This window comes from Nuphar pumila, chromosome 17 (assembly GCF_984573655.1).
Source record: "Nuphar pumila chromosome 17, dmNupPumi1.hap1.1, whole genome shotgun sequence".
In the NCBI taxonomy this organism is placed as follows: domain Eukaryota; kingdom Viridiplantae; phylum Streptophyta; class Magnoliopsida; order Nymphaeales; family Nymphaeaceae; genus Nuphar; species Nuphar pumila.
The window spans coordinates 30,825,344-30,849,974 of NC_143265.1; the positions used below are offsets into that span (position 1 = coordinate 30,825,344).

Genomic DNA, 24,631 nt, shown 5'->3' on the forward strand with positions numbered 1-24,631 from the left:
CGCACTATTTTAAATAGTTATCACTTGATTAATTTAATTAATTTAATTAATTTAAATTATTGCACTTATATATATATACATATAAGTTTATACAAGATAAGCATACCTAAAGATCCCTTTATGCGTCCTGGATCCGAGACTTGGATCCCAGTCCCAAATTACAATATTATGAAATTTGTATTATAATATATCTAAATAAATGCCTCAAAATTTGCGATTCTTACACTATATCTATAAGAGAGAGAGAGAGAGAGAGAGAGAGAGAGAGAGAGAGAGAGAGAGAGAGAGAGAGAGAGAGAGAGACGACATATATCTAGTTTTCCAAGGCCTACCTTGTTCAACATGTACCTGTGTCCTACACTAACACTCATACTAGTGTGCAAGTAACATAGCTGATGGGAAATTGTTGGCAATTTGAAAGATAAATATTCTACTTGCCTTTGATACTCATGTGCCTACCATGTTCCACATGTACCTGTGTCCTTCACTAACACACATACTGGTGTGCAAGTAACATAGCTGATGGGAAATTGTTGGCATTTGAAAGAAAAATATTCTACTTGCCTTTGATACTCATGTGCTTCCATTTCATTACCGTATACACAGCTACATGCATACGTGCACACATGTGCACACACACACATACACACACACACACACATATATATATATATACATACAAACATACATATGTTAGCACGTCTTATCGCATCGGACAAAAACCTCAATAATTGATCTTTATGACCCTTCTATCATTTAGATCCTTTATCCATAGATTCTAGCTTTTAGGGCCATAGTTCTTCATATGTCGGCTTCTGAAGTCTGTTTTTTTTTTTTGCTTTATAGCTTATAAAAATAGTGATCCTTTGGACAATGGATATGTAGAAAACCTATTTTGTTTGTTTCTCTTTACATTTTTGTCATTTGATCTAATAATGGTATGTTATTAAATAGGAGGAGTTTTGATAAATACTAATAGCTCTTGGATAGAGTATTAGAATGGAAAGATCCTCTCGATAAACTATTACAATTAGTTAAGCCTGATGAATCAACAATTCAAAGTGTTTGTCTTGTGTATTCTTATCAATCAACATTTATATATAGTTGTAGGAGGATTTGTTTTACAAGATATATAATATATATGAAACTCTTATGGGTAAAAAATCCCTTCTATCTCTTCTTTTCAATTATGAACATGGAATCAACCCCTTTGATATATAAAAAAGATCAATTTTCAAAAGTTGTAAAAATGAAATGTCTCAATATTTTTTTGATTCATGCACAAGCGATGAAAAAACAAATTTGTATCTTTTACATATCCACCTAGTTTGTCTAAATTTTTGGAAATGATACAAAAAATCTCATGTAACTATATCAAACACGTAAAAGTTGGATGAAAAAAGAGGATGTGTTGATTAAATGTCTTGTATCCGCTATATTTGTTTTCATGATATACTTTGTTAGGACCATATCACACTATGTATTATTTGATAGCTCAAGAATCCTCCCCTGCTTGCAGTTCAGGTTTTATTGCAAATGGAGAAATTGCAATATGAATTGTAAGGCTATTTAGAAATTGATAGATATCAGAAAAAGTGCTTCCTATATCCACTTTTTTGCCGGGAGTATATCTATGCACTTGTTCCCAAGGGTTTTTCCTCTGCAAGGTTCATCCCGTTAGAAAATGGTGTTCTATCATTCAATCACAAGAAGAAGCATAGAATAGAGAGAGAGAGACGCTGGTGGCTGCAAAAAACCTCAATTAAAGTTGATATGTCCCATCCTCATATGCCACAAATTTTGAGTCATTATTAGCAATGAGACAATGTTCAAAAATACTATCTAAATATAATTCATAGACATTATTTTTTCTTTGACCATTTAAAATAATATTTTTGTTTGAGTCAAATATAAGACATGCATCATGTTTAAAATTGACATTATACCCTATGTCACACATTTGACTGATGCTTAAAAGATTATGTTTTAAACCTTTCACAAAGAGAACGTCTTTAATAAGAGGATGACCGATATTACCAATACCAATTATTAAACCTTTGTTGTTATCTCCAAAGGTGACAGTTCCTCCTTCTTTGTATTAAGTATAGGCTGATACAAATATTAGGGTACGAAAATACCTATTACACAACAAGCTAAATTACAATGGACCATTAATGAACATGTGACTAAATAAACTCGAGTTGGGTTTGGATCCCAGTTGTGAATGACGACTTCTTTTCATCCTCCCTCAAGTTGTACATGGTTTTGAACCATGAACAACTTGCCTTTTAACATCCAAAATCTGTCCTTGTTAAGTCATTTTGTAAACAAGTCAGCAACTTGAACACCAGTTCAAATGAATTCAGGTTCAATTTCCTTCTCTTTGACCTTCTGTCTTATAAAATGTTGATCAATTTCAATATGCTTGGCACTACTGTGTTAGATAAGATTAAACAATATGTTGATAGCACTTTGATTGTCACATAAGAGAATACATCTAGATATCGATTCTCCTACTTCTGGCGATAGGTGTCTAATCCATGTTACTTCGGCTGTAGCAGCTGCCATTGATTTATATTCAACTTCTGTGCTCGACCTGTCAATGGCCTTTTGTTTCCTACTGCTCCAAGAGACAAGATTTAGGCCAATGAAAACACAGTATTCTGAGACTGACCTGTGCTCATTTATATCTCCTGCCCAGTCTGCATCTGTGTAAGCAAGAAGTTCATGCATGTGATGTCCATTCATACTCTTTTTGTACAGAAGACCATCCTCAATAGTTTCCTTCAAATATCGAAGAATGCGTTTAACAACTTCTATATGCCCAATATGCGGTTCATGCATGAACTGAGATACCTGATTGACTGAATAGACAATATAAGAGCGAGTGAAGTTGAGATATTGAAGCATCCCTACTATCCTGCGATATCCTGTAGAGTCCTACAAATCTCCATCTTGAGAACTGAGTTTCTGATGAACTACACTGAGTGTGCTTAGAGGCTTGCAATATTTCGTATCTGCCTTGCGGAGAACATCAATGGTATACTTATGTTGGGTAAGTGTTATGCCTTCAGAAGTCCTATCAACTTCTACTCAAAGAAACTATCACAGTTTACCAAGATCCTTCATCTTGAACCTGCGATTTAAGAGTTCTTTGATCTGCTCAATATGTTCATTAGAGTTACCTGTAATGATAATGTCATCTACATATATCAATAACAAGGTAACTGTATCTTTGAATTTGAATATGAAAAGTGAATGATCAAGAAGAGACTGAATCTTTGCATTTGAATATGAAAAGAGAATGATAAAGAAGAGACTGACTAAAGCTATATTTCTCTACTTCAAGAGAAAAACTGTCAAACCAAGATCGAGATGCCGACTTCAAACCATATAAAGCTCTCTTTAACCTTCACACATATTCTTTGGAGTTCCTTTCTGCTTACTCAATGGGCTGCTCCATATACACTTTCTCTTTCAGAGTTCCATGTAGAAATGCACTTTTCACATCTAGTTGACTGATAGTCCACTGATAGTCAATAGCCAGTGATAATGTGATTTGGATAGTACCCATTTTCACAATTGGACTGAAGGTCTCATCATAGTCTTGTTCTTGCTTTTGTGTGAAGCTCTTGACAACCAATCTAGCCTTATATCGCTTAATAGTACCATCCGACTTATACTTTATTTTATACACCCACTTTGACCGAACCACATTTCGATTGTGTGGTCTGGGAACAATATCCCAAGTGCCACATTCATGAAGAGCCTTCATTTCTTCATTCATAGCTTCAATCCATCTCTTAGAATTTGCTACTTGATAAAATGTTGGTGATTTGTTTTCCAAGATATTCATGGGCAATCGGTTTATGATATGGACCGCTGAATGAAAAACCTCTGCCCAGAAGGTAACTGAAAGATTACTGTCATGCATCATGCTCATTTCACTCTCGACAATATGGCGATGCTTCCGTTCAGCAATCCCATATAAGAGCAAGACACCCGCCTACTTATTCCATTTGTCTGGAGAAAATTAATAAAGTCATTTGAAGAGAATTCATCCCCTCCATCACATTGAAAACAAAGGATATGATCATAGAATTGATTTTAAACAAAAGAATGAAAATTCTAAAATAACTTGAAGGTTTCAGATTTACATTTCATAAAGAAGATCCATGTATACCGATTATAGCTGTCAACAAAAATGTGATAATATCTGATTCTAGACATGGAAGGAACTGGAGCTGGACCCCAAACATCGGAATAGATAATTTCAAACGGTCTTGAATCCCTTTTATTAATTGAATGAAATGGAAGAACATGACTCTTACACTGAAGACAACTAGAACATTTTTTATCATTGACACTTAAACTTTGACTTGACTTAAGAATAAGACTGCTTGAAACAAGCTTTTCAATAAAACGACTACTACAATAACCCAGACGACCATGCCAAAGATTTGGCTCAATACATTTAGAAAGACTAAAAACACTCTCAGGAGAAATTGAAGAAGATGATTATGTGAGTTTCAAGGTGGAATCAACAGGCTGAACATGAGTGGAAGGATTCTCTTGGAATACGTACATATTCCCTTGTCGTTTTCCTTCAGCGAACGTTTCCCTCGTGTGAAGGTCCTTGACACGAACAAAAAAAAGAGTAAACTCAACTGAAGCATTAATGTCATCTACAAGCTTAGAGACATAAACAATATTTTTCTTGATATTAGGAGCATGAATTACATTTGAAAGAGCAAGAGAAGAGTTGGACATAGGGATGAGAGAGTTTCTAATGTGAGAAAAATGGTGATGAGACCCATCTCCAGTGACTATACTATTTCTACTAACATAAGGAACAAGATTTAGGAGCTTACCAGCATCACCAGTAACATGAGTAGCTGCTCTGAAATCAAAATACCAAGTGCATTGATCATTTTGTTTCAGATTCAATTTAGCAAAGGCATATAATAACAACTCTTTGACTTTTCTACTATTCTTCAATTTATCTGTTCCCTTTCTTGTGTCTGATTGCTTTCCTCTATTTTGAGGATTAAACCAACAATTAGCTTTGATGTGCCCTTTTTGTTGCATAGAAAGCAAGTGGGTATTGTTCTTTGCCTCTGCAAATTAGGAGGAATATTGGGCGTAGGCAATATTCCACGTGCTCTTTGTCTGTTTCTCTCTTGACCTCCCCTTTTCCGAGATTCATACCTGCCACATCATCGACCATAAGTAACTCCTGTGGCAAGAACGTCTTCTCCTCCAATGTGAGTGTGAGTATCTTCAGAGAATGCCTTCAAAGTCATTTCATACTGTAAGAGTTTAGCACGAAGATCTTCAAATGTAGGTAAGTCTGGCAAACACAATAAGGAAGTAACCATCATATGATAATCGGGTCCCAGCCCGCTCAAAGTTTGTTGCACCATATCTTTGTCACTGTCTGCACAACCCACGATGGCCAACTGATTTGCAATAGTCTTCATTTTGTTTAAGTACTCCATGATAGTCATGAAATTCTTTCTCAGCATTTGAAACTCTTTCTTTAAAAATAGAACTTCGGCATGAGAAACTTGAGAATATGTCTGAACAAGTCGGTGCCATAACTGCATGGCTGAGCAGTCATCTGGGATTGCCACAAGCACCTTCTATGACAGAGTGAAAGTGATGTAGGCAACCAAAGCCTAATCTCGCTTCATCCAGTATATGTACCCTGGATTTCTAACAAAAGTAATAGAAGTGTCACTCTCCCCATTTTTTCCTTCTTGTAATATGAACTTTGGAGGAACAGGAACAGAGCCATCCAGATGTCCAGAAAGATCTATGACTTCTTATGAATGAGATGATTTGTCTTTTCCAGGTTAGGAAATTAGAATTGTTCAGTTTCTCAGATACAGGTTGACTAAGAAAGTTGGAATAAATACCAGATTGAGAAGAGGGAAATGAATCCATGGTCGATTGAAGGCGAAAACAAGATAGAATAAGAAACAAGAGAAAACTAAAAATAAGAATGAGTAAAAGACCAGAAGGTTCACTTTAGATCCAACAAATAAAATTCACAACAAATATTTTAATTTCAAAGAACTCGGCTGCCTTTGTTTTTTTTTTTTTACGATCTGCAGACCCGAGACAAAAAACTAGACTATGCAGTAAACTGCTCTGAATGAAGGTCAACCAATAAGAGACATTATTTGAAATTAACGTATTTTTCTTTTCGAAAATACAAAGGAGAAGAGAAGAAAAGAAATTCAAGAAGAAAGAGAATAATTCAGAGATAATATCAACTAATCAAAAAACATATATGATATTTTATTCAGATCTGAATCTGATCTGACGTTAATATGAAAACAGCGAAAGAACAAGATTGACATGATATCAACTTATGAATTCACGCAAAAGATCAAATTTGATCTTGCGTGATTATTAAAATTGTTGTTGGGTGAGATCATGTCCAACAATATGAAAAGAGGAACAAGAAAGATAGAGAGAGAGAGAGAGGAAAAGTCGACGTGAACAAATCCAAGATTTGGATTTTAGAAAGAAGAAAACATGATGGCTTGAATACAAAAGGAATAAAGAAAATGGAAGAATAGATGAGATCTGATAGAGAGATACCTTTAGAAGAAAACAAACTTGAGGCTCATAAGAAGGATACGATCTTCAGGATTGGATCTTCTGCTCTGATACCATGTTAGAAAATGGTGTTCTATCATTCAATCACAAGAAGAAGCATAGAATAGAGAGAGAGACGCTAGTGGCTGCAGAAAACCTCAATTAGGGTCTGCGGTATATGGCTGGTACAAATATTAGGGTACAAAAATATCCATTACACAACAAGCTAAATTACAATGGACCATTATTGAACATGTGACTAAATAAACTCGAGTTGGGTCTACCCAGTCGTGAATGACAACTTCTTTTCACATTCGTGGAGCGTGAGTCAGGACCTAATATTCTTTACCATCCAACAATTTATCTAGGTATTATGCATGAGCTTGAGTGGGATTCAAAACTTGTTCTTGAGGATTTGAGACAAAATATACACTTTTTCCATTCCAATAAATAGAGCCTAGTCTCGTTGAACTTGACTAGGCTAATCTTGACCCCCATATATAGGGTTTGTACTTGAGCCATGCCAAGTTGGTGTCTGAAGACTCAGAACTAGTGCTTGACGTGACAAAGCTTAAGTTAAAAGCAATGGCAATTTTGAAAGAACATAGTTACTTTTAGGGGGTAGAATGAGTACTTCGTTTTAGAATGAAACAAAAAGTCAAACACTTTCTTCAAAAAATAACAAAGTGTATTTTAGTTATTTGAATTTGAAAGATCTCATTGCTTTTAAGGGGGTGTGTTGATCATTTCAATTAATTGAAGTTTGATAATATTGATATAACTAGTTTAAAGCTAGATAAACTCTATTATTAAAAAACAGTTAGGTAAACCGAAAATAAGAGAGAGAGAGGTGTTGTTAATGTCCATTACCTTTACTGGTTGTTAACAGGTTTTCTGGATTTCTTTTTTTGATCACTAGTGAATTTGAAAAGAGGGTGGTGGTTGCATGCATTAATTAATCATACCAAGGGAACTATAATAAATTTATTGAAGGGGATATGAGAAAATATCTTGCATTCCCAAATTACGACTAGTGAATGTGTCTTTTACTTTTATGCTAATACTTAAATAACTGTGTTAGCAACAACTAATGTATGAAGACACCATGGTAATTTTAAATTGGGTATGAACAAGAAAAATTCAGAACTTATTAATATCTATGAAAGACTAGGTAATTACGGCCATGATAAACTAGTGTTTTTCGATATCATCCAATGTGAGTTTAGCTGAAAACCAATAGGGTGGCACCTTTGGAAATTGGTGGGGGTGGCTCCAACCATCATGTCTGGTGCCACGTCCATCCCATTAGATAGTGAAAAATGTCATTTGGTGCCTAGCCACTAGTCCCCTAAAAGGCCTAGTCGGCCTAGCTGTGACCCCCCAAAAAAAGAAAATATGAAAATTAAAAATTACTATAAATTCTTAAAAGTAAGAGAAAATACATATTCAGCACAACTTATGAAGCTAAAAAACTGAAACTAAAAAAACATAATTCATGAATGAAGCTAAGCAAATAAAACATAATTGCATTTCTAACATTCAACTCTATCAAAACAAATATTTCTTTAGCTGCATCGCCTAGAGTTTTGCAAAAGGGAATTAATTATTTAAGATAAAAATATAAAAACCAAAGAAATAAGAAGAAAACTGAATTTTAAATGCTTCAAAATACACAAGTAAACATGTTTACAATGTTGCAACCATAATAAAAAAATAAATATAAAATACCAACCTTGTGCCCCTCCCCCCACCTAAGTACTCGCCTAGGCACCTAGGCGCTCATAAGGTGGGCTTGTGCCTAGGTAGCCTAGGCGGCCTTGGCAGGATTTTAACTACTAAGACTTCTAGTTTCTAGCCTGTTTGGATGTTGAAATGGTGCTGGTTGAATTTATGGCTTTTGTTTGGTCATTGGGTTTAAGATGCTTTCATTGGTGCAAACTACAATGATTGTCTTTGTGAATTGCGCATGCTATTGTCAATTTCGGTCTATGATAAATATTAGTAGAAGGAAGCTGACACAATGGCACCTAACATATTTTTTGATGCCACCCTACCTGTTTCCATCTGATCGAGCAATGGAATGGTGTCAATTAATTGGACAAGTTTTGTTTGGTCAAATTGGTCTAAAATGAGTTCATCTATTGATGTAAAGGGCACCTATATGAATTGGTACTTTATTTTTGGTCTTCGACCATGATGACTAATATTGGTAAAGGGAGTGTAAGTCAGAGACAATGAGAGAGAGAGAGAGGTGGGAGGAATGCAATTAACATCACATCAAACATCTAAGACATCATGTGGATAGTGCTTGTATTTAATTTTAAGATTCAAATATTCATAGTGGTATCTACTCAATTGAGTTTCACTTATGAGCAACTCCGTGCATCCAATGCATTTAGAAATCATGGTTTGGATCTTAAAAGTAAATATGAGCTGTTGGATTGAATCTAGTATAATGGTTCAATCACAGTCTCACAAATGCTCCATGTAGAGCTGGTTGCATCTTTTTTTTCCTCTCTTTCTATGTACATACACACGCATACCCAATTTAATAGTTTTTAATGGATCTATACCTAAAGCTGTACAAAATTGATGTAGTTGTGGATCAAGAATAGCCCAACTCATGTTGGAGGCATTTTCCAATATGAGAGAGAGAGAGAGGTAAATCTCATTAGTTATCTTCCTAAATTTTGGGAAGGAAATTAAAGAAAAGGGGAAGAAATTAAATTCAATTTAAGTCATGTTGAGATGCCATAACATCTTCAGTATAATATCCTTTTAGATCCTACAACTAGAATAGAAGGACTCTATTGGGAGTCCCCTTGAGAGGAGTGCTTACTGATTTTAAATTATCCTCTTCCAGTAGCTGAAAGAAGATTTAATATAGGTTAGCAGCTAAAAGAAGATTTATCATAGGTTAGCATGCGCCAAGCTTTGGGTACATTGCAAGTATCTCACATTCATGTGTTTTTTTCAGTTTTAGTGGTTAGTTTTCTTTGCTGCCCTCTCTTTGTTCTCTGCATGCTTTGCATTTGTTTTGACAAAATTGCCTCTCGGTTTGGTCTGGAGATATGTAAAATCCTTCTTTCATCTTGCTAAAAGAACAAGGGCACATGACCATCAATAGATACAAGTCAATGTTACTAGTATCTTATCGTATCACATGATACGATATGTTGTATCACATTATTGATGCTTGAATCAATACATTATAACCCCTTGTATTGTCTATCGGACTGTATCTTATGATACATGGGTGTATTGTATTGTACCGTACAAGTCGATGCATATGTTTTCCCCCTTTTTTCGACAATAGAAAGTGTCGATCGACCACTTTCAGGGGCCATTTTTACCCCATTTTTTCCTTTTTCTACCACAAACATGATTATGAAGCTATCCCATTGATCTTTGAAATGAAATCAACCCCAAAAATTGGAGCTTTTGCCAAATCCGAATCCTAGAACTGTGACTTACCCTAAATATATCCATTTCCATCATAAACAATCCTTTTTATTACCTCTAACCCTCAAAAGCAAGCCCTAGGGGTTTGATTGAAGGTGGTTGGTGCAACATCCACCATGTTTGAAGCTAGTGGAAGGCTTTAAAGCACCAAACTGAAAGCAAGCTCCTATTTATTGGTGTTTTTGAAGGGTTTTTTTTCATACTTTCTACACTTGTGGGCATAACTACATCAAGGGACCTGGCATGGGACCATTGTGTGCCAGTTTATGAAGAGAATAGGCTGCTTAATCAGTGCAAATATTGTAATAAGGAGATTTACGGGGGCATTTCAAGAATAAATCATCATTTGGCTAGCATAAAGCAAAATGTGGCCCCATGCACTTGTAGGCTACTGGCAGACACTGTGAAATGGCAGATGAATGAGCAATTGAATTATAACTAGATGAAGACAATGATAAAACAAAAAGCGTCAACAACAAATAGGAGTTAAGATATGTCTCAACCATGGGAAGAGCCAGAGGTGCCTCATGAAGAGTTTGGGTTGGCAGTGTCATTGCCTTTGTAAAGAGAAGCTAGAGATCTTATGGCAGCAAAGGGGCAAGGGTATGGTAGTGAGGACAAGTAGTAGTGACACTAGGCATTTACCAACCCCCTAGTAGTAATTGTAGGAAATGGATGGGAGGAGGGATGAGCTTTACGAGCCTAGGACGTGGGATTGATTCCTAATTCCTGCCTATGACTACACCGATATATGTTTTGCGTTGACCCCCAAACAAATGATCGAGCAAAAGTTTTTTTTTATGAGACCTACAATTTTTCTATCAGTTTCAGTCTTTCATATAGTCCCTGTTTGGATGATGGGGCAAAACTTAGTTTTGGTCACCAAAAACTAAAGAAATAGGAAAAATAAGGCCAGCGATTTTCTTGCTAGGGTCGAGCCGGTGTCATCCTTGTCGGGCGGCACCAGCCCAGCCATTTTTTGGCCGATCGCTGACCAAAAAGTGGCTGGCTAGCTTGAAAAATAAAAAAAAACCAAAAAAAAAGCCTGGCCATTCAATTGTGAATAAAAGCTATTTGTGCCATATCTAGGTCATGATTGCATATGTGCATGCCATAGATTACCATTTAAAAGTGTGTTGTATACACCAACTTGATTATGTTTGAACAAACTGAGTTACGGCTTTAGAAGGCCAACAAGACTGCAGGTGTTTGGTGTTTAGCCTGTATGAAGATGGACTTTTTTCATTTTATGTCAGTTTTCTTGAGACCATTGTGACAAATTCGGCGATATTTTGAAAACATCGTGATAAAAACATGAGATGTTAACTCTCTATTTTAAATTGTAAAATACTGTGATATTTTCAAAATATTGTGAGTTTATCATGATATTTACGTTTTTAATGTGAGATTTCGAAAAGACGTAGACAGTTAACTGCTAGAGTTATTTAGGAATTAAGATGCATTAAAGTGTCATTATAGCAATTATTAAATATTGTTAAATTCATTACCTTCTCTCTCTCTCTCTCCAAATTTGCATACTGATAAAGCCTTTCTCATCCACCAAGAAAATAAAGCGGTTGCAATAAAAGCAGCTTTGGAAGTGTTTAACAAAAGATGACTTTCCAAAATCCCTCTTTGAATATTGAAAACTTTAAAATGCTTTTATTAAGAGTTTTGAATTTTGAAACTAGGCCTTGAACCAGTGTCATTTCTTAAAATTTATATTTTGCCCCATATGTTTTAAACTTTAATTTATTTATTTTAGGCATATTCCTGAAAAAAAAACATGAAATAAATAAAACTTTTTGAAATCTCACGTGAAAAATACAGCCTATAAATTCCTGTTTTAAACTATGTCACTATGCTTGAGACTAAATGCTCTTTTCCATAGTCTAATTTAGATAGAAAGCAAGGTTTTGTCAGCTAGTGACAAGGCATTTGTTGACCTTATTTACTTTCATGGTTTGAAGTATTTTTGTTGTTGCTGTTCTTTATGTGAATAGGATGCCTAAAACTTCCATGATCTGGATAGAACATCAATTAAATTAAGAGTTTTGTTGATATAGAAAATCACTGCTTGGTTTCTACATTCCTAAAACAGTGTGGTGGGTGAAATATGTAAACTGATTTAATTGCTAAGTGGTGCATGCTTTCTATGTTTGCAGACAGCAAATCTTCGTCGCTCTACAAGAAAAAGGAAGAGCTCTATCAATCTTGAAGATTATGAAACTGACAATTCTGACTCAGAGGATGATGACTTAATGGTGAGATTTTATCCTCTCCCAAGCATGGAATATGTATGGAGGTTAGTTGTAGCTGGTTATGAGTATGATAGAGTCCAGCTTTTGCAGACTAGACTTAAATGATATAATAATTGGTTATTAATCTGCTACAGAGACCACAGTACCGCTCTTCTAGAAGAAAGACCATTGCTAGTCAGGATGAGTTGTCGACCCCACCAAAGCATAAAAAGATCCGGGAGGCCAAATCTTTGCCTCGTCGTGAAGGGTTAAGACCTCGAAGATCAGCAGCAGCCACTGTTGCAAGAGAGCAATCGTATCAAGAGTCTGAGGATGAACAAGATACTTCAGAAGATCAAGCTGACCAAGATGAAACTGAAAATGGGGATGAGACAGAGGCAGAGGCTGAGGCTGAAGGAGAAGGCGAAGGCGAAGGTGAGGAGGGAGTGGATGAAGAGGATGATGGAGAGGAAGATGGTGAAGATGATGATGGTGAGGAAGAGAAGGAGGGTAGGAGGCGATATGATCTTCGCAACCGTGCAGAGGTGCGCAGATTCTTTCCTGAGAAAGGAGAAAAGCCGCGACCACGGTCACCACGCAGAGTCCTACACCATGGAATGGGAAACAAAAGCAACAGAGATGTACGAAAAGGTGGTTCTCGAGTTTATAAACGGCTTCGTCCAACAATGACTGAAGACTCAGATGATTCCCTTCTTGTGGATGAACTTGATCAAGGACCAGCAGTGCCTTGGGCGCGGGCAGGAAATAGAAGTGGAGCTCCTTGGCTTTTTGGAGGATTAGACATTCATGGAGCAACTTCGTGTGGACTGAATGTTGCTGCTTCTGGTTGGGGTCACCAGAGTGACTTTTCTGCTCCAGGGACTTCTGGAATCCAAACAGCTGGACCAAGTTCCAAAGGAGGAGCAGATATTCAACCATTGCAGGTTGATGAAAGTGTCAGCTTTGAGGACATAGGAGGACTCTCAGAATACATTGATGCCTTGAAAGAAATGGTGTTTTTCCCTCTTCTCTATCCTGATTTCTTTGCCAGTTACAGCATTACTCCTCCCAGAGGAGTTTTATTATGCGGTCCTCCTGGCACAGGAAAAACATTGATTGCAAGGGCATTAGCTTGTGCAGCATCAAAAGCTGGGCAGAAGGTTAACTTTTACATGCGCAAAGGAGCTGATGTTCTCAGTAAGTGGGTTGGTGAGGCTGAAAGACAGCTGAAAATGCTATTTGAAGAAGCCCAAAAGAATCAACCATCAATTATCTTCTTTGATGAAATAGATGGACTCGCTCCTGTTAGATCAAGCAAGCAAGAGCAAATTCATAATTCAATTGTTTCTACTCTACTTGCTTTGATGGATGGTCTTGATTCCCGTGGACAAGTTGTACTGATTGGAGCTACGAACAGGGTTGATGCCATTGATGGAGCTTTACGTCGGCCAGGTCGCTTTGATCGTGAATTCAATTTTCCTTTGCCTGGCTGTCAGGCACGTGCTGAGATCTTAAATATCCATACAAGAAAGTGGAAAGAACCCCCATCTGAAGAGCTAAAAAGGGAACTTGCAGCCAGTTGTGTTGGATACTGTGGTGCTGATTTAAAAGCTTTGTGCACAGAAGCTGCCATCCATGCTTTCCGTGAAAAATATCCTCAAGTTTACACTAGTGATGACAAATTTTTGATTGATGTTGACTCAGTTAAGGTTGAGAAATATCATTTTCTTGATGCTATGTCTACAATAACGCCTGCTGCTCATAGGGGCTCCATTGTCCATTCAAGACCATTATCCTCAGCTGTGGCTCCATGTTTAAAGCGGCATCTCCAGAAAGTGATGGGTCACATATCTGAAATTTTTCCATCACTTACAAGTTCAGATGTCAACAAGCTGTTTGGATTATCATATGGTTCAGCAATTCCTCTTGTATACAGGCCTCGACTTTTGCTTTGTGGTGATGAAGGTGGCGGACTGGTAATAATTCTAATATCTTTTGATGATACCAATCTCATTTAACCATCATTTTAAATAGATGGTATCTAAAATATACTTACTGCTTTAGTTTAACAGGATCATATTGGACCTGCAGTTCTACATGAACTGGAGAAATTTCCTGTGCATTCATTAGGGCTTCCTGCCCTTATGTCAGATCCAAGTGCAAAAAACCCAGAGGAGGCATTGGTTCATATTTTCGGGGAAGCTAGAAGAACCACGCCTAGTGTATTGTACTTACCCCAGTTTCAGCTTTGGTGGGAAACTGTAAGTGTAGCTAGTCTTTTCTTGTGCATAGTTATATTCTGAATCTGCATGTTTAGTTTTACACTTAGTCCATTATTTGAATACTTTTCTGAACTTGTTGCTGATAATGATGCAGGCACATGAGCAGCTTAAGGCAGTTCTGATCACTCTTCTAGAAGATTTGCCGTCCGATTTCCCCATATTATTACTCGGAACATCCTCGGTACCATTTAGTGAACTAGATGAAGCGTCATACTCAGTATTTTCTCAACGTAATGTGTAAGCACACAAATTTTGTTATTTTTTGGATCACTTGTTCATATTTCTGGTAGTTTTGCTTCATTGTTCATTATGTACATCTTCATAAGAATTGATTTGATTTCTGTAATTAGTTTAGTGATTCCTTTGTATGTCATCCATTGTTTGGTGTAAACTGTGTAATCATGTCTATAGTTGAGAGAATAGCGTGTTGAATGGGATCACTTAAGGAACCCACATTACAGTGTCCGTCTTTAAATTTTTAAGAAGTGTGTTTTTTTGAGTTTTAGAGTTGTAATTTTAATTACTTAGTGATATGACACTAGGACTTCTTAAGCTTTATTTTTCACTTGAAATTACTTGATACTTCTGAGTATTATTCTAGTTGCATTAATTTGAAAAACTGCATAAAAATTCAAAGCCAGAATTGCATTTCAATGCTATATTGCCATGTTTTATGCTCAAGCATGTTATTTTTATCTAAGACACTTATTAAGGTCATATAGGATGATGAGTTGTTAAAAGCATGCTTCTTAGCCAAATGGCCTTAGTTTTGACTTTATGAAGGTTGTTCCCCATGTCACAAAGATATGTGGACACGAGGACGCATGACCCTGATTCAACACTCAAGTTTGATTTTTTTTTAGAAAAATGGTACACGAGGACATTGAATTTTTTAATTTTGTAATAAAAAACTATTTTTTTTGTTATTTTAATATTAAAAAGCAGTTTTTATTGAAATAATATTTTAAATTATTAAAAGTATTAAAATAATGGCCGTACGTGTCTGAGCGTGTCTGCTTGTGTCATGGGGGATACACCACCAAAATGGCGTGTCCCTGTGACATAGGTTATTCCCCAACTTTTTTACCCCCAACCCCCCCAAAAGAAAAGAAAATGAAAATAGATAAACCTTGTCCAACCTCTGACTTCTTCCTTTTGTCCTGCACCAGTTTGCAAGTCCACACATGTTTTATATTAGAATGGGCTAGTTAATTCTCCAGGCATGGATGCATTTCTTTTTCTTTATTCTAGGTTAATTTTCTATTCTACACTTCCATATTGTTTGTGGGGTTTTTAATTTAGGATTGTTCTCTATAGTCAAAAGCATTAGGGGGTGCTTAGTCGGTGGACCCCTAAAAAGACTAGTCAAATTAATCAGTAGCCCAATTTTAAAAAAAAAAACTATACAAAATTTGCAAATGAATTGCTAAAATTAATAACAAACATGTATGCAACATAAATTCAATCAAGAAAAGTAAACTATAAAACCGTTATATTACATAACCTAAAAATTAAGAACAATGGAATAAACAAACCACATAACTATCAATATGAATAAAAGCTAAATAATTTAAACACAGATTAAAGTCTTAACACACATGTATGTTTAATTCTTTTACCAAAAAACATGTTTTTATGAGTCGGGAAAAATTGATGCCTTCAAAGCCATTATTTTTGGATTGCTGGAAAAACTTGTATAGAGGTTGGATTTCAGCGAGATCCAAAAGCCGGTTCCCACTAAAACAACATGTAGATCACATCTGTGGTGTTAGATGTGAGAAAAATAACCAAACAACTATGTAACAGGGATTCGGCTAGCAGGGCACCCGCGTCGACGCGGGTGCGGGTGCTGCACCGGGTGTGGTCAACCCGACCCTGGGTGCATTGACCCGCACCCATGTGACAGCCAAACAAGGGGTTCCGCGAGGTTATTTGCACCTACAATCGACTGTAGCAAATCTTATATATATATATATATATATATATATATATATATATAGAGAGAGAGAGAGAGAGAGAGAGAGAGAGAGAGAGAGGTCCATCCCCTGTCCTCCACTTCAACATCTGTATGTTAGATTTGTTTTTTGGCAAATCTGACCATATAGTTGTAATCTTCATGGTTGAAAACATATGAATAGACTCTTGGATCAAACTTTTTGATGTGTAGATAGTATTTTACAACGATAAAAAAAATCAATGGTTTTGAAATTTCTGATGTTATAAAATCTTACCTACACATCAAAAAATTTTGATCCAAGAATCTAATCATATGTCTTCAATCATGGAGATCACATCTATATGATCAAATTTGCCAAAACACATATCTAACATACAAATTTTAAAGGAGAGGACAAGTATCTGTGTGTTTTTTTTTTATTGTGAAAGGCTGAAAGCATGATGTATACTTCTGTAAAATCCTGAATATAATATGTTGTATATATATTATATATATTTATATATAACACGCACACACACATATATATAATATTATAACTATATATATGAATACAAATCACAAAATATATACATATTTTTACATAAATCGTAACGACCCCAACTCATACCCTTGAAAATGCGGATTTTTTTTTAAACCACTGCGAAAATCTTCCCAGAAACCCAGTGCCTTTATAATTTCACTCCTAATTGGATAAAATAACCAACCACAATACAACTTACATTTATTATCCCAAACCATAGCAACTCATTATTTATTAATCATGAAAGAGAGAGTATCTAACATTAATTGCAAAAGACATCAGAGTTATTTTAATGATATAAAAGTAAATGAAGAAAAGATTGAGCCACGATGTTTCTCTGTGAACTGTCCAGCAAAAACGTGACACCCGTAATTCTACCAGAAGCTACTCGCTTCACTGGTCTTCTGCAGCTGCGAAAAACGAAGAATTCTGCGTACGAATCCCTCTAATGAAATAAATGAGCATAAAGAATACAAATAAAATTTCATACAATAATTTAGAGGAATACAATTATGATAATTATATAATTCAATTAAGCATTCATGCAACAAAGAACATTTATTAACCATGAAGGAACATATAAGCAATAGCAGAAATCACTATTTAAGCAATACAACCATATGACATGCATTAGGGAACAATAATATGCATTCATCAACATTTAGCAATTAAGAGAACAAGTAAGATATGCATGTTTTAATGCATAGTAGGATTATGCATGATTTATGTGCAATGCATGAACACTTTATTATCCTTCATTAAAGCTTTCATTTTCTTATGCATACCCTATTAAATACATACAATTTAAGTTTCTCTTTTTAATTACCGTTGCCTGCGGATACACCAAACATGTACAATTTTTTGAGGTCAAGTTAGGTTTTCAGGATAGCTTAGCACACAAGTTGTATTTTATTACTGGGTTCCAAACTTAACTCTCGACCGAATCACCTTCGGAACATTAAACCTCCACATCTAATGTCGGGACACCAAGAACCCTCAACGCCCACAAGTGTCAATTTCTTGGTATACCAAAACAACAACTTGTTGAACACACCACCCCCAGGTAAAGTGGTGAACTCTCCCTAAAGCCGTGGCCAGGAGAAAGAACCTCAATATCGAGTTCATGGGTCAAAGTAAAGAACACGAAGTTTTTGTATCCTCGTGGTCCCCCAAAACCGAATCTCTAAGATTCTCATTTTTCCGATGTTAGATCTCATAACGTATATTACACTGTTCTTATTCATTATATTTTTATTAGAAGCCAATTATTGAGTTTTGCAATTCAGCATGCAAAAGTAAAGACAAAAGCTCGCATATACCCCTGCGAGAACCATCACGGGTCTCCCGCTCGTGGAAACACATAGAACAGTGCAATAAAAATAAATGTGATTTTTGCGATACATTTTAAATACATAAATGAAGAGCAAACCAAATCTCGAGGCTTACCAGGCCCATGATGATTCATTTCGAACATTGATGCATCGTATGCAAAAATCATAACAATATGCAATTTATGCAATGATACCAACATGATTCCAAATGCACATTCATTCATACCAATTTAACAATGTGCATGAACTACCACAGTCATATGCATGTGTTCATCATCCATGTGAAATTGCTTTCGTGTAATCACTTAACACACATGCATTCATTCATGATTCATAAGTACATGAGAACATTTATGCAGGATTGTATATGCTAAACACACATCGATTTCATGTATGTACATGCTCTTGAAACCAATTCATAAATGCACGATAATTAAACATGTCCCATAAATGTAGGCACATAAAACTTTTCATTCATAACATGTGATAACATCCACACACATGAATATAAACCGGATCTAGAAATTGAATTTCAAGGCTGCACACATTCATATCATGTATGCACTTGTACCAAAACAAACTTTGCAATAACATGTTAAAAGACATGCATTCATATCTAACATGCTAAAATCAAACTAAAACATAAGAACTCCATTCATCATATTAAGTCCACCGTACTTATGTCACACACAAGTTTACATTCATGGATCGCTTCAAACATATGCCCCCTTGTGCAACTAATACATATGCAACATAAATATAAAATTTCATATTTTACACATGTTTACAAAATTCTCATGTAGTTGACATTACATTTGGCCATTGGACACACATCAATAGTTAATCAGAGGCATGTGAAAAATCTGTTCTAGCATGCACATGGCTGAAGCCCTCACAACGGCAAAAATCTGGAGATATGCAAAGGCAGCACAAAATACAAGATTTGTTTTTGTAAGCAACACAAGGATTCAACACCCTTAATATATATATATTTTTTAAAGAGATTTTCACCCAGCCGACTCAGTCGGCTGGGGTTCCAAATCAGGCCCAGCTGACTAAGGTCAGCTGGGCCGGGTTTGGTCAGCCCTGGGCCGGACTGCCTGCCAGGCTGGGCTAGCCAAGTCAGCCCAACCGACCCTGTTGGTTGGGCCTGACAGCCCATACACAGATTCCTATTTTATTTATATATATATGTATATTTTACTGCCCAGGTCTCACTCAGTGATACTACTTTGGTTGCTTGTCCAACAGGTGCTCAACATGTGGGTCAAGGTCAGAGCTCCATGATGGAGATGCACAATAATTACCTGTCCAGTTGATAGAAAAGCACCCAGACAGTCCAAGGCTTTTTGTTATTCACAATAAGCCAATTTATTTGTTCTTTACAATAAGCCAATTTAGGATCCATTGCACAGGGTCAACATGAACAAGTAGGGGCCAAATTTCCTGATAGTGAAAGGAGCACCTGTCTAAGAAAATGATAAAGACTAAAAGACCCTAACAATAGATTTTTTTTTTATGATACGCCCTCTATTTCTTCAGTTATGAAGATATCTATGTAAAAAAAGTATAGTTGCAAATCCATAGCCATATTTTCTGTTATGAAGTTTACAATCTCAGGCAATTCATAGCCAGTTTCATGGTAATCACTGCTTAAGAATAACATAGCATATTATCTGCTTATCAAAGGTAATTGAGAAGAGAGGCATTCTGAATTTCGGCTTCCTAAAAATAAAATCAACACCCGAGCAAGATAGTGATCAAAAGGCAAAAAGAACCATAAAAGATTGTCACACTACAACGTACGTAACTATCCCGCAAGTTATGTCACACAGACACTCTATTAGTCTATTTTGACTATCCTTCCATATCCCTTCATATACAAGTTGTATTGGAAATTTCATAAAAATTGTTGTACCCCGTATCCGCAGCCATATCCACGTGACAACCAACAAGCCAATCTTTTTATATTCGGCATAAAAATTACCAATGTAGTCCATGGCCAAAATCTGTTAATGATTGTTCATCTATGAAAATCTAGAACCCCTTCACAAGCCATCCATTATTTTAGCTTCCTCAGAGTGAGCTGTGAAGAGTACAACATAACATATTTGAAAGCACTATGTCAACATTTAAAGCTATATCTTAATATGTTTTAGCGGCTAACTATAGGTATTTGACCATACTACATACTTCATACATGTGTTATGCCATACTCCAGGATAGAGATGCTTTGTTTTTGGGCCATCTTGTCTGTGCCAAGAGGTCTACCATGTATAATGAACCAAAATAACTTTTTAAAACAATATTCAAAGATTAGCATAGCACTAGAACTACATTACTAGGCAAATCTTGAAGCTCTTGATGTAACATCCCAAAATTTCGACTTGTGATTTCGAAAACCTTATCGAAAAACCTTTCAAAGATTTAAAGTGTTAACTTTTAAAAACGATAGCGAAAGATATTTAGAAAGGAGCACAAGTCAACAATCCTGGGTACGTTAGCTGAAAATCATCATTCACATGTACAACAACTTAAAGGAATTTAAGAAATAAGGCAATAGATTAAAAATCTGCAGTTTATTACAAAATGAGCATTTTGTTCCAAAGTTCAATAAATCTAAAGAAAACTCCAAAAAGACCCAGAGCCAAGCCGCCATCAGAAAGAAGATAAATTTTGATCCATGTTGCACTACGCCATCGGCCGCCAGTGAAGTCTTACTCCTCACCTGCCCCTGAAATGGGTCAGTTTCATAACAAACCAGTAGGTGCACGAACAAATAAGTAGAATGAAAATAAAACAGAACATTCATGAGATAAGCAGTTATGATATTAAAGCAATCAATACAATTGTAATATATTCTAACAAGTGTAATATGTGCAAAGAGTTGTTAGTTGAAGCATTTCCAGAGTGTAAGTATCAATCATCTACAACTATTCATGAAGATATTCTTTAAGTTCTGATATTAACTGGCCTGTGGGTACGCACAAACGCAAAACGTAGAAACAGCCGAGACCGATCCGGGGGTTTATTATGTCAAGTATTTTCATTAACCCGGATGGTTGACTGAGTCCGCTCCTAAGGGGACGGTCAATGACCAAGAGAGTAAATCCCTAAAGGCATTCGTGGCCCATGGATGCATCCAACTTCTGCAGAAGTACCTGGGAGTTACCACTTAGGATAATTTATGGTAATCCCAATTCCCCTAACTCCGATGACTGGGGAAGCCGAGTCTTTTGCCCGTGGGGTGGTTGTTAACAACCTGTCCATCAGAGTCTTTGTATCATCCATCCTCTCCCTTGATGAACCGTGAAGATCGGATGGGTACGACGGAGGTTTCTTAACCGCCGTCCCATTCTACATGCTCTGGTCTATTAGACCCACTCGAGCATCTTGCCTGTGAAGGCGAATGGTCACCATTTATGTGATCTCAGCATTGTGCTAATTGCACGCATCGAGGTTGCTACAACCTCATCCTCCAACCATCGTAACCCACATGGGACGTACTTGTCCAAAAGTACGGTTGTACCTCCCTAGAGGTACAACTACGATGAGAGGGCAACATATAATGTTTTATGATTGTTTTGGTTCATACATGACACACATTTCTCTTTGAGCAATTGGCCTATGGAGGCCGACATTATCTCATCTATATTAATAAAGTGTTGAGTTCTCACTTCAAAGTACTCCATGACCTCTCGTCAAATTTATACCATACCTGCCTTAAGGTTCAGTTCTAATAGTAATTGCAGTGGGTTTCTCTCCAGAAATGAGTCTATGCATTAAGTATGCAGTTTAAAAAGGATAAGCATGCAGGACAGATAATCACAAGTCAAGAAGTCCTACAGGTAAACAGGTATACCAATTAAACTACTTGATTCTCTCTAGAATGAGTCTACCCATAGAGTTTACTCTAAACATGTAGTTTCAAAAAGAATCAGAACGAGTAAAACATTAACTAGCAATTCATAAATTAAATACTTCTTCAGATAAGCAGGTATGTAAAATAACTATTCTATCTCAGAAGTCTTATTTTATTTTATTCATCCAAAATCCTCGTGCGACTTTCCCCTACCTCGGGATGTCGTGCAGCTGCGTGCGTCTACTACGCGTGTAGATGATACGAGGCTCAGGCCGCGGAGCCAGAGCGGGGTTCGATACGATGTCTGCAAAAGTATGAGAATTCAACGCTGCTCTATTTATCATGCGGAGAAATAGAAAAACCAGCGAGGCAGCAGGGGGCCAGTCCCTGCCGACAGCAACGAGGCGGCAGGGGGCTTGCCCCTGCCGACAGCAACGAGGCGACAGGGCTGAGCCCCTGCCGACAACAGCGAAGCGGCAGGGGCTGAGCCCCTGACGACAATAGCGAGGCGACAGGGGCTGAGCCCCTGCCGACCGCAACAAAACAGCAGGGGTTGAGCCCCTGCCGACAGCCACGAAGCGGCAGGGGGGCCAGCCCCTGCCGACAACACGAGACAGTAGGGGACCAGCCCCTGCCGGCAGCATCGATGCGGCAGGGGAGGCAGCCCCTGACGACAGCCATGAAGCGGCAGGGGCTGAGCCCCTGCCGACAGCAACACGAAGGCAGGGCTAGCCCCTGCCGACAACAACACGGAGGCAGGGGCTAGCCCCAGTCGAGAGGCGGCAGGGGGCCAACCCCTGCCGACAGAGAGAGAGGGAGAGAGCTCGGGACGGGGGGTGTCATGGGGACAAGCCCCTGCGTGCTGAGAATCAAGGGGCAACAGGGGGGGTATCCCCTATCCTCCCAGAAGCCAAGAGGCAGCAGGGGGGCGAGCCCCTGCCAGCCCAGCAAAACAAAAAAAGGTGACAGGGGCATTGTCCCTGCCAGCCGAGACAGGCAGGCGGCAGGGGCACTACCCCTGCGCGCCAAAACCCCAGAGGCAGCGGGGCGAGCCCCTGCTTGTCGGGAAACATGAAGCGGCAGGGGCATTGCCCCTGCCTACCTGTGATCGAGAGATGGCAAGGGGGACTAACCCCTGCCAGAGAGAGAGTGCTCGGGCCGATGGGCACAGGGGAGGTGGGAGGTCGCGGCAGGGGCTCTGAGCCGCCTGTCGGCCTCCCAGCGAGGTGACAGAGAGGGGGGGGGGTGTGAGGAAGAGAAGAGGGAGGAGATGACGTACCTGGGAAGAGGCCGACGACGATGGCTGGCGTCGTCGATCGACGTCGGCAGGGGTTGCAGCAGCGGCGACACTGGAGGCGTGCGCAGGGAAGAAGGAGACGCAAAGGGGAGGTGTGCCTCCCCTTGTCCTCCACTGGTGCTCTTAAAGAGCTCGGGAGAGGAGGCGTGAAATCGGGAAACCCCGATTTCCATCCTTATCGGGTTGAAAAAAAGGGGGGGGGGGGTTGGGGAAAGGGTTTTTCTCAAAACCCTTTCTCCTGTGTCGGGTTTTAAAACCCTAACGATGATGGGCTCGGGTCGGGTCCGGACCCGACCCGGCCCGGGTCCGATTTTTTTTTTTTTTAAAAGCGGGTTTTACACTTGAAGAATATTCTGTCAAGCAAAAGATACCAAGAAGTTGAAGTCGCAAAGGAACACTATTTCCAAATTTTATACCATTTTCAATCTTTTCCACCTAGTTTGTCTCATCTCCTTAAAATGTATTATATGACTGAAATGAATGTATCCAGGTGATGAATTGTTAATTGGATCCATTAGCTAATCTACCGGTTCTGGTGATGATGTTATATCTCTTACATTAGATCCATTAACTATTGCATGAGAAACGCAGTTGTGCTCCTTTTCTCACTCGATATAAAAAAGGGGAACCTGTACCTCAAAATCGACGAGGGGGCGAGCATAAGTGAGGACGAGCTAAGGTGACAAGGCACGAGTGTGCTCCGTTGCAACATCTGCGAAGGTACGACATGTTAGTACGAAAAAAATAAAAGAAGGGACAAAGGTGCAACCTTTGCCCATTGTTCAGCCTGCAAAAGAAAAAGGGGCAGGGGACCAGAAACTTAAAGGCAGCAGGGGCCTCGCCCGTGTCTGATGAGGACCGAGAGGCAGGTCGACTGCCCTGCCTGACACGAGGTTCAAACGGCAGGGGCCTCGCCCCCTGCCTAAGCAACTACGAGGAGGTAGGGGCAAAACTCTTCCCTGACATCCGAAAAAGTGGGAAAAAGGGCAGAGACAAGGGGCGAACCCCTGTCTTCTGAGGGAAAAGAGGGGCAGGGGCATCACCCCTGTGGGCAAAGCCAAAGACATATGGAGC

The 24,631-nt window shown here is 38.2% G+C and overlaps 1 protein-coding gene across 3 annotated transcripts in view; it reads left to right on the forward strand.

Annotated features, from left to right (window-relative positions):
- The window catches only part of LOC149811863 (ATPase family AAA domain-containing protein At1g05910-like), a 75,006-nt gene that overhangs the window by 37,959 nt on the left and 12,416 nt on the right, over positions 1–24,631 (forward strand). For 2 of the 3 annotated variants that reach the window (XM_089992689.1, XM_089992688.1), the window contains exons 4-7: positions 12,234–12,332; positions 12,464–14,284; positions 14,381–14,569; positions 14,685–14,827. In XM_089992689.1, coding sequence (XP_089848815.1) covers positions 12,234–12,332; positions 12,464–14,284; positions 14,381–14,569; positions 14,685–14,827 — 2,252 coding nt within the window. The remainder of the gene's footprint in view (positions 1–12,233; positions 12,333–12,463; positions 14,285–14,380; positions 14,570–14,684; positions 14,828–24,631) is intronic. The other variant, XM_089992690.1, reaches the window with a different exon arrangement.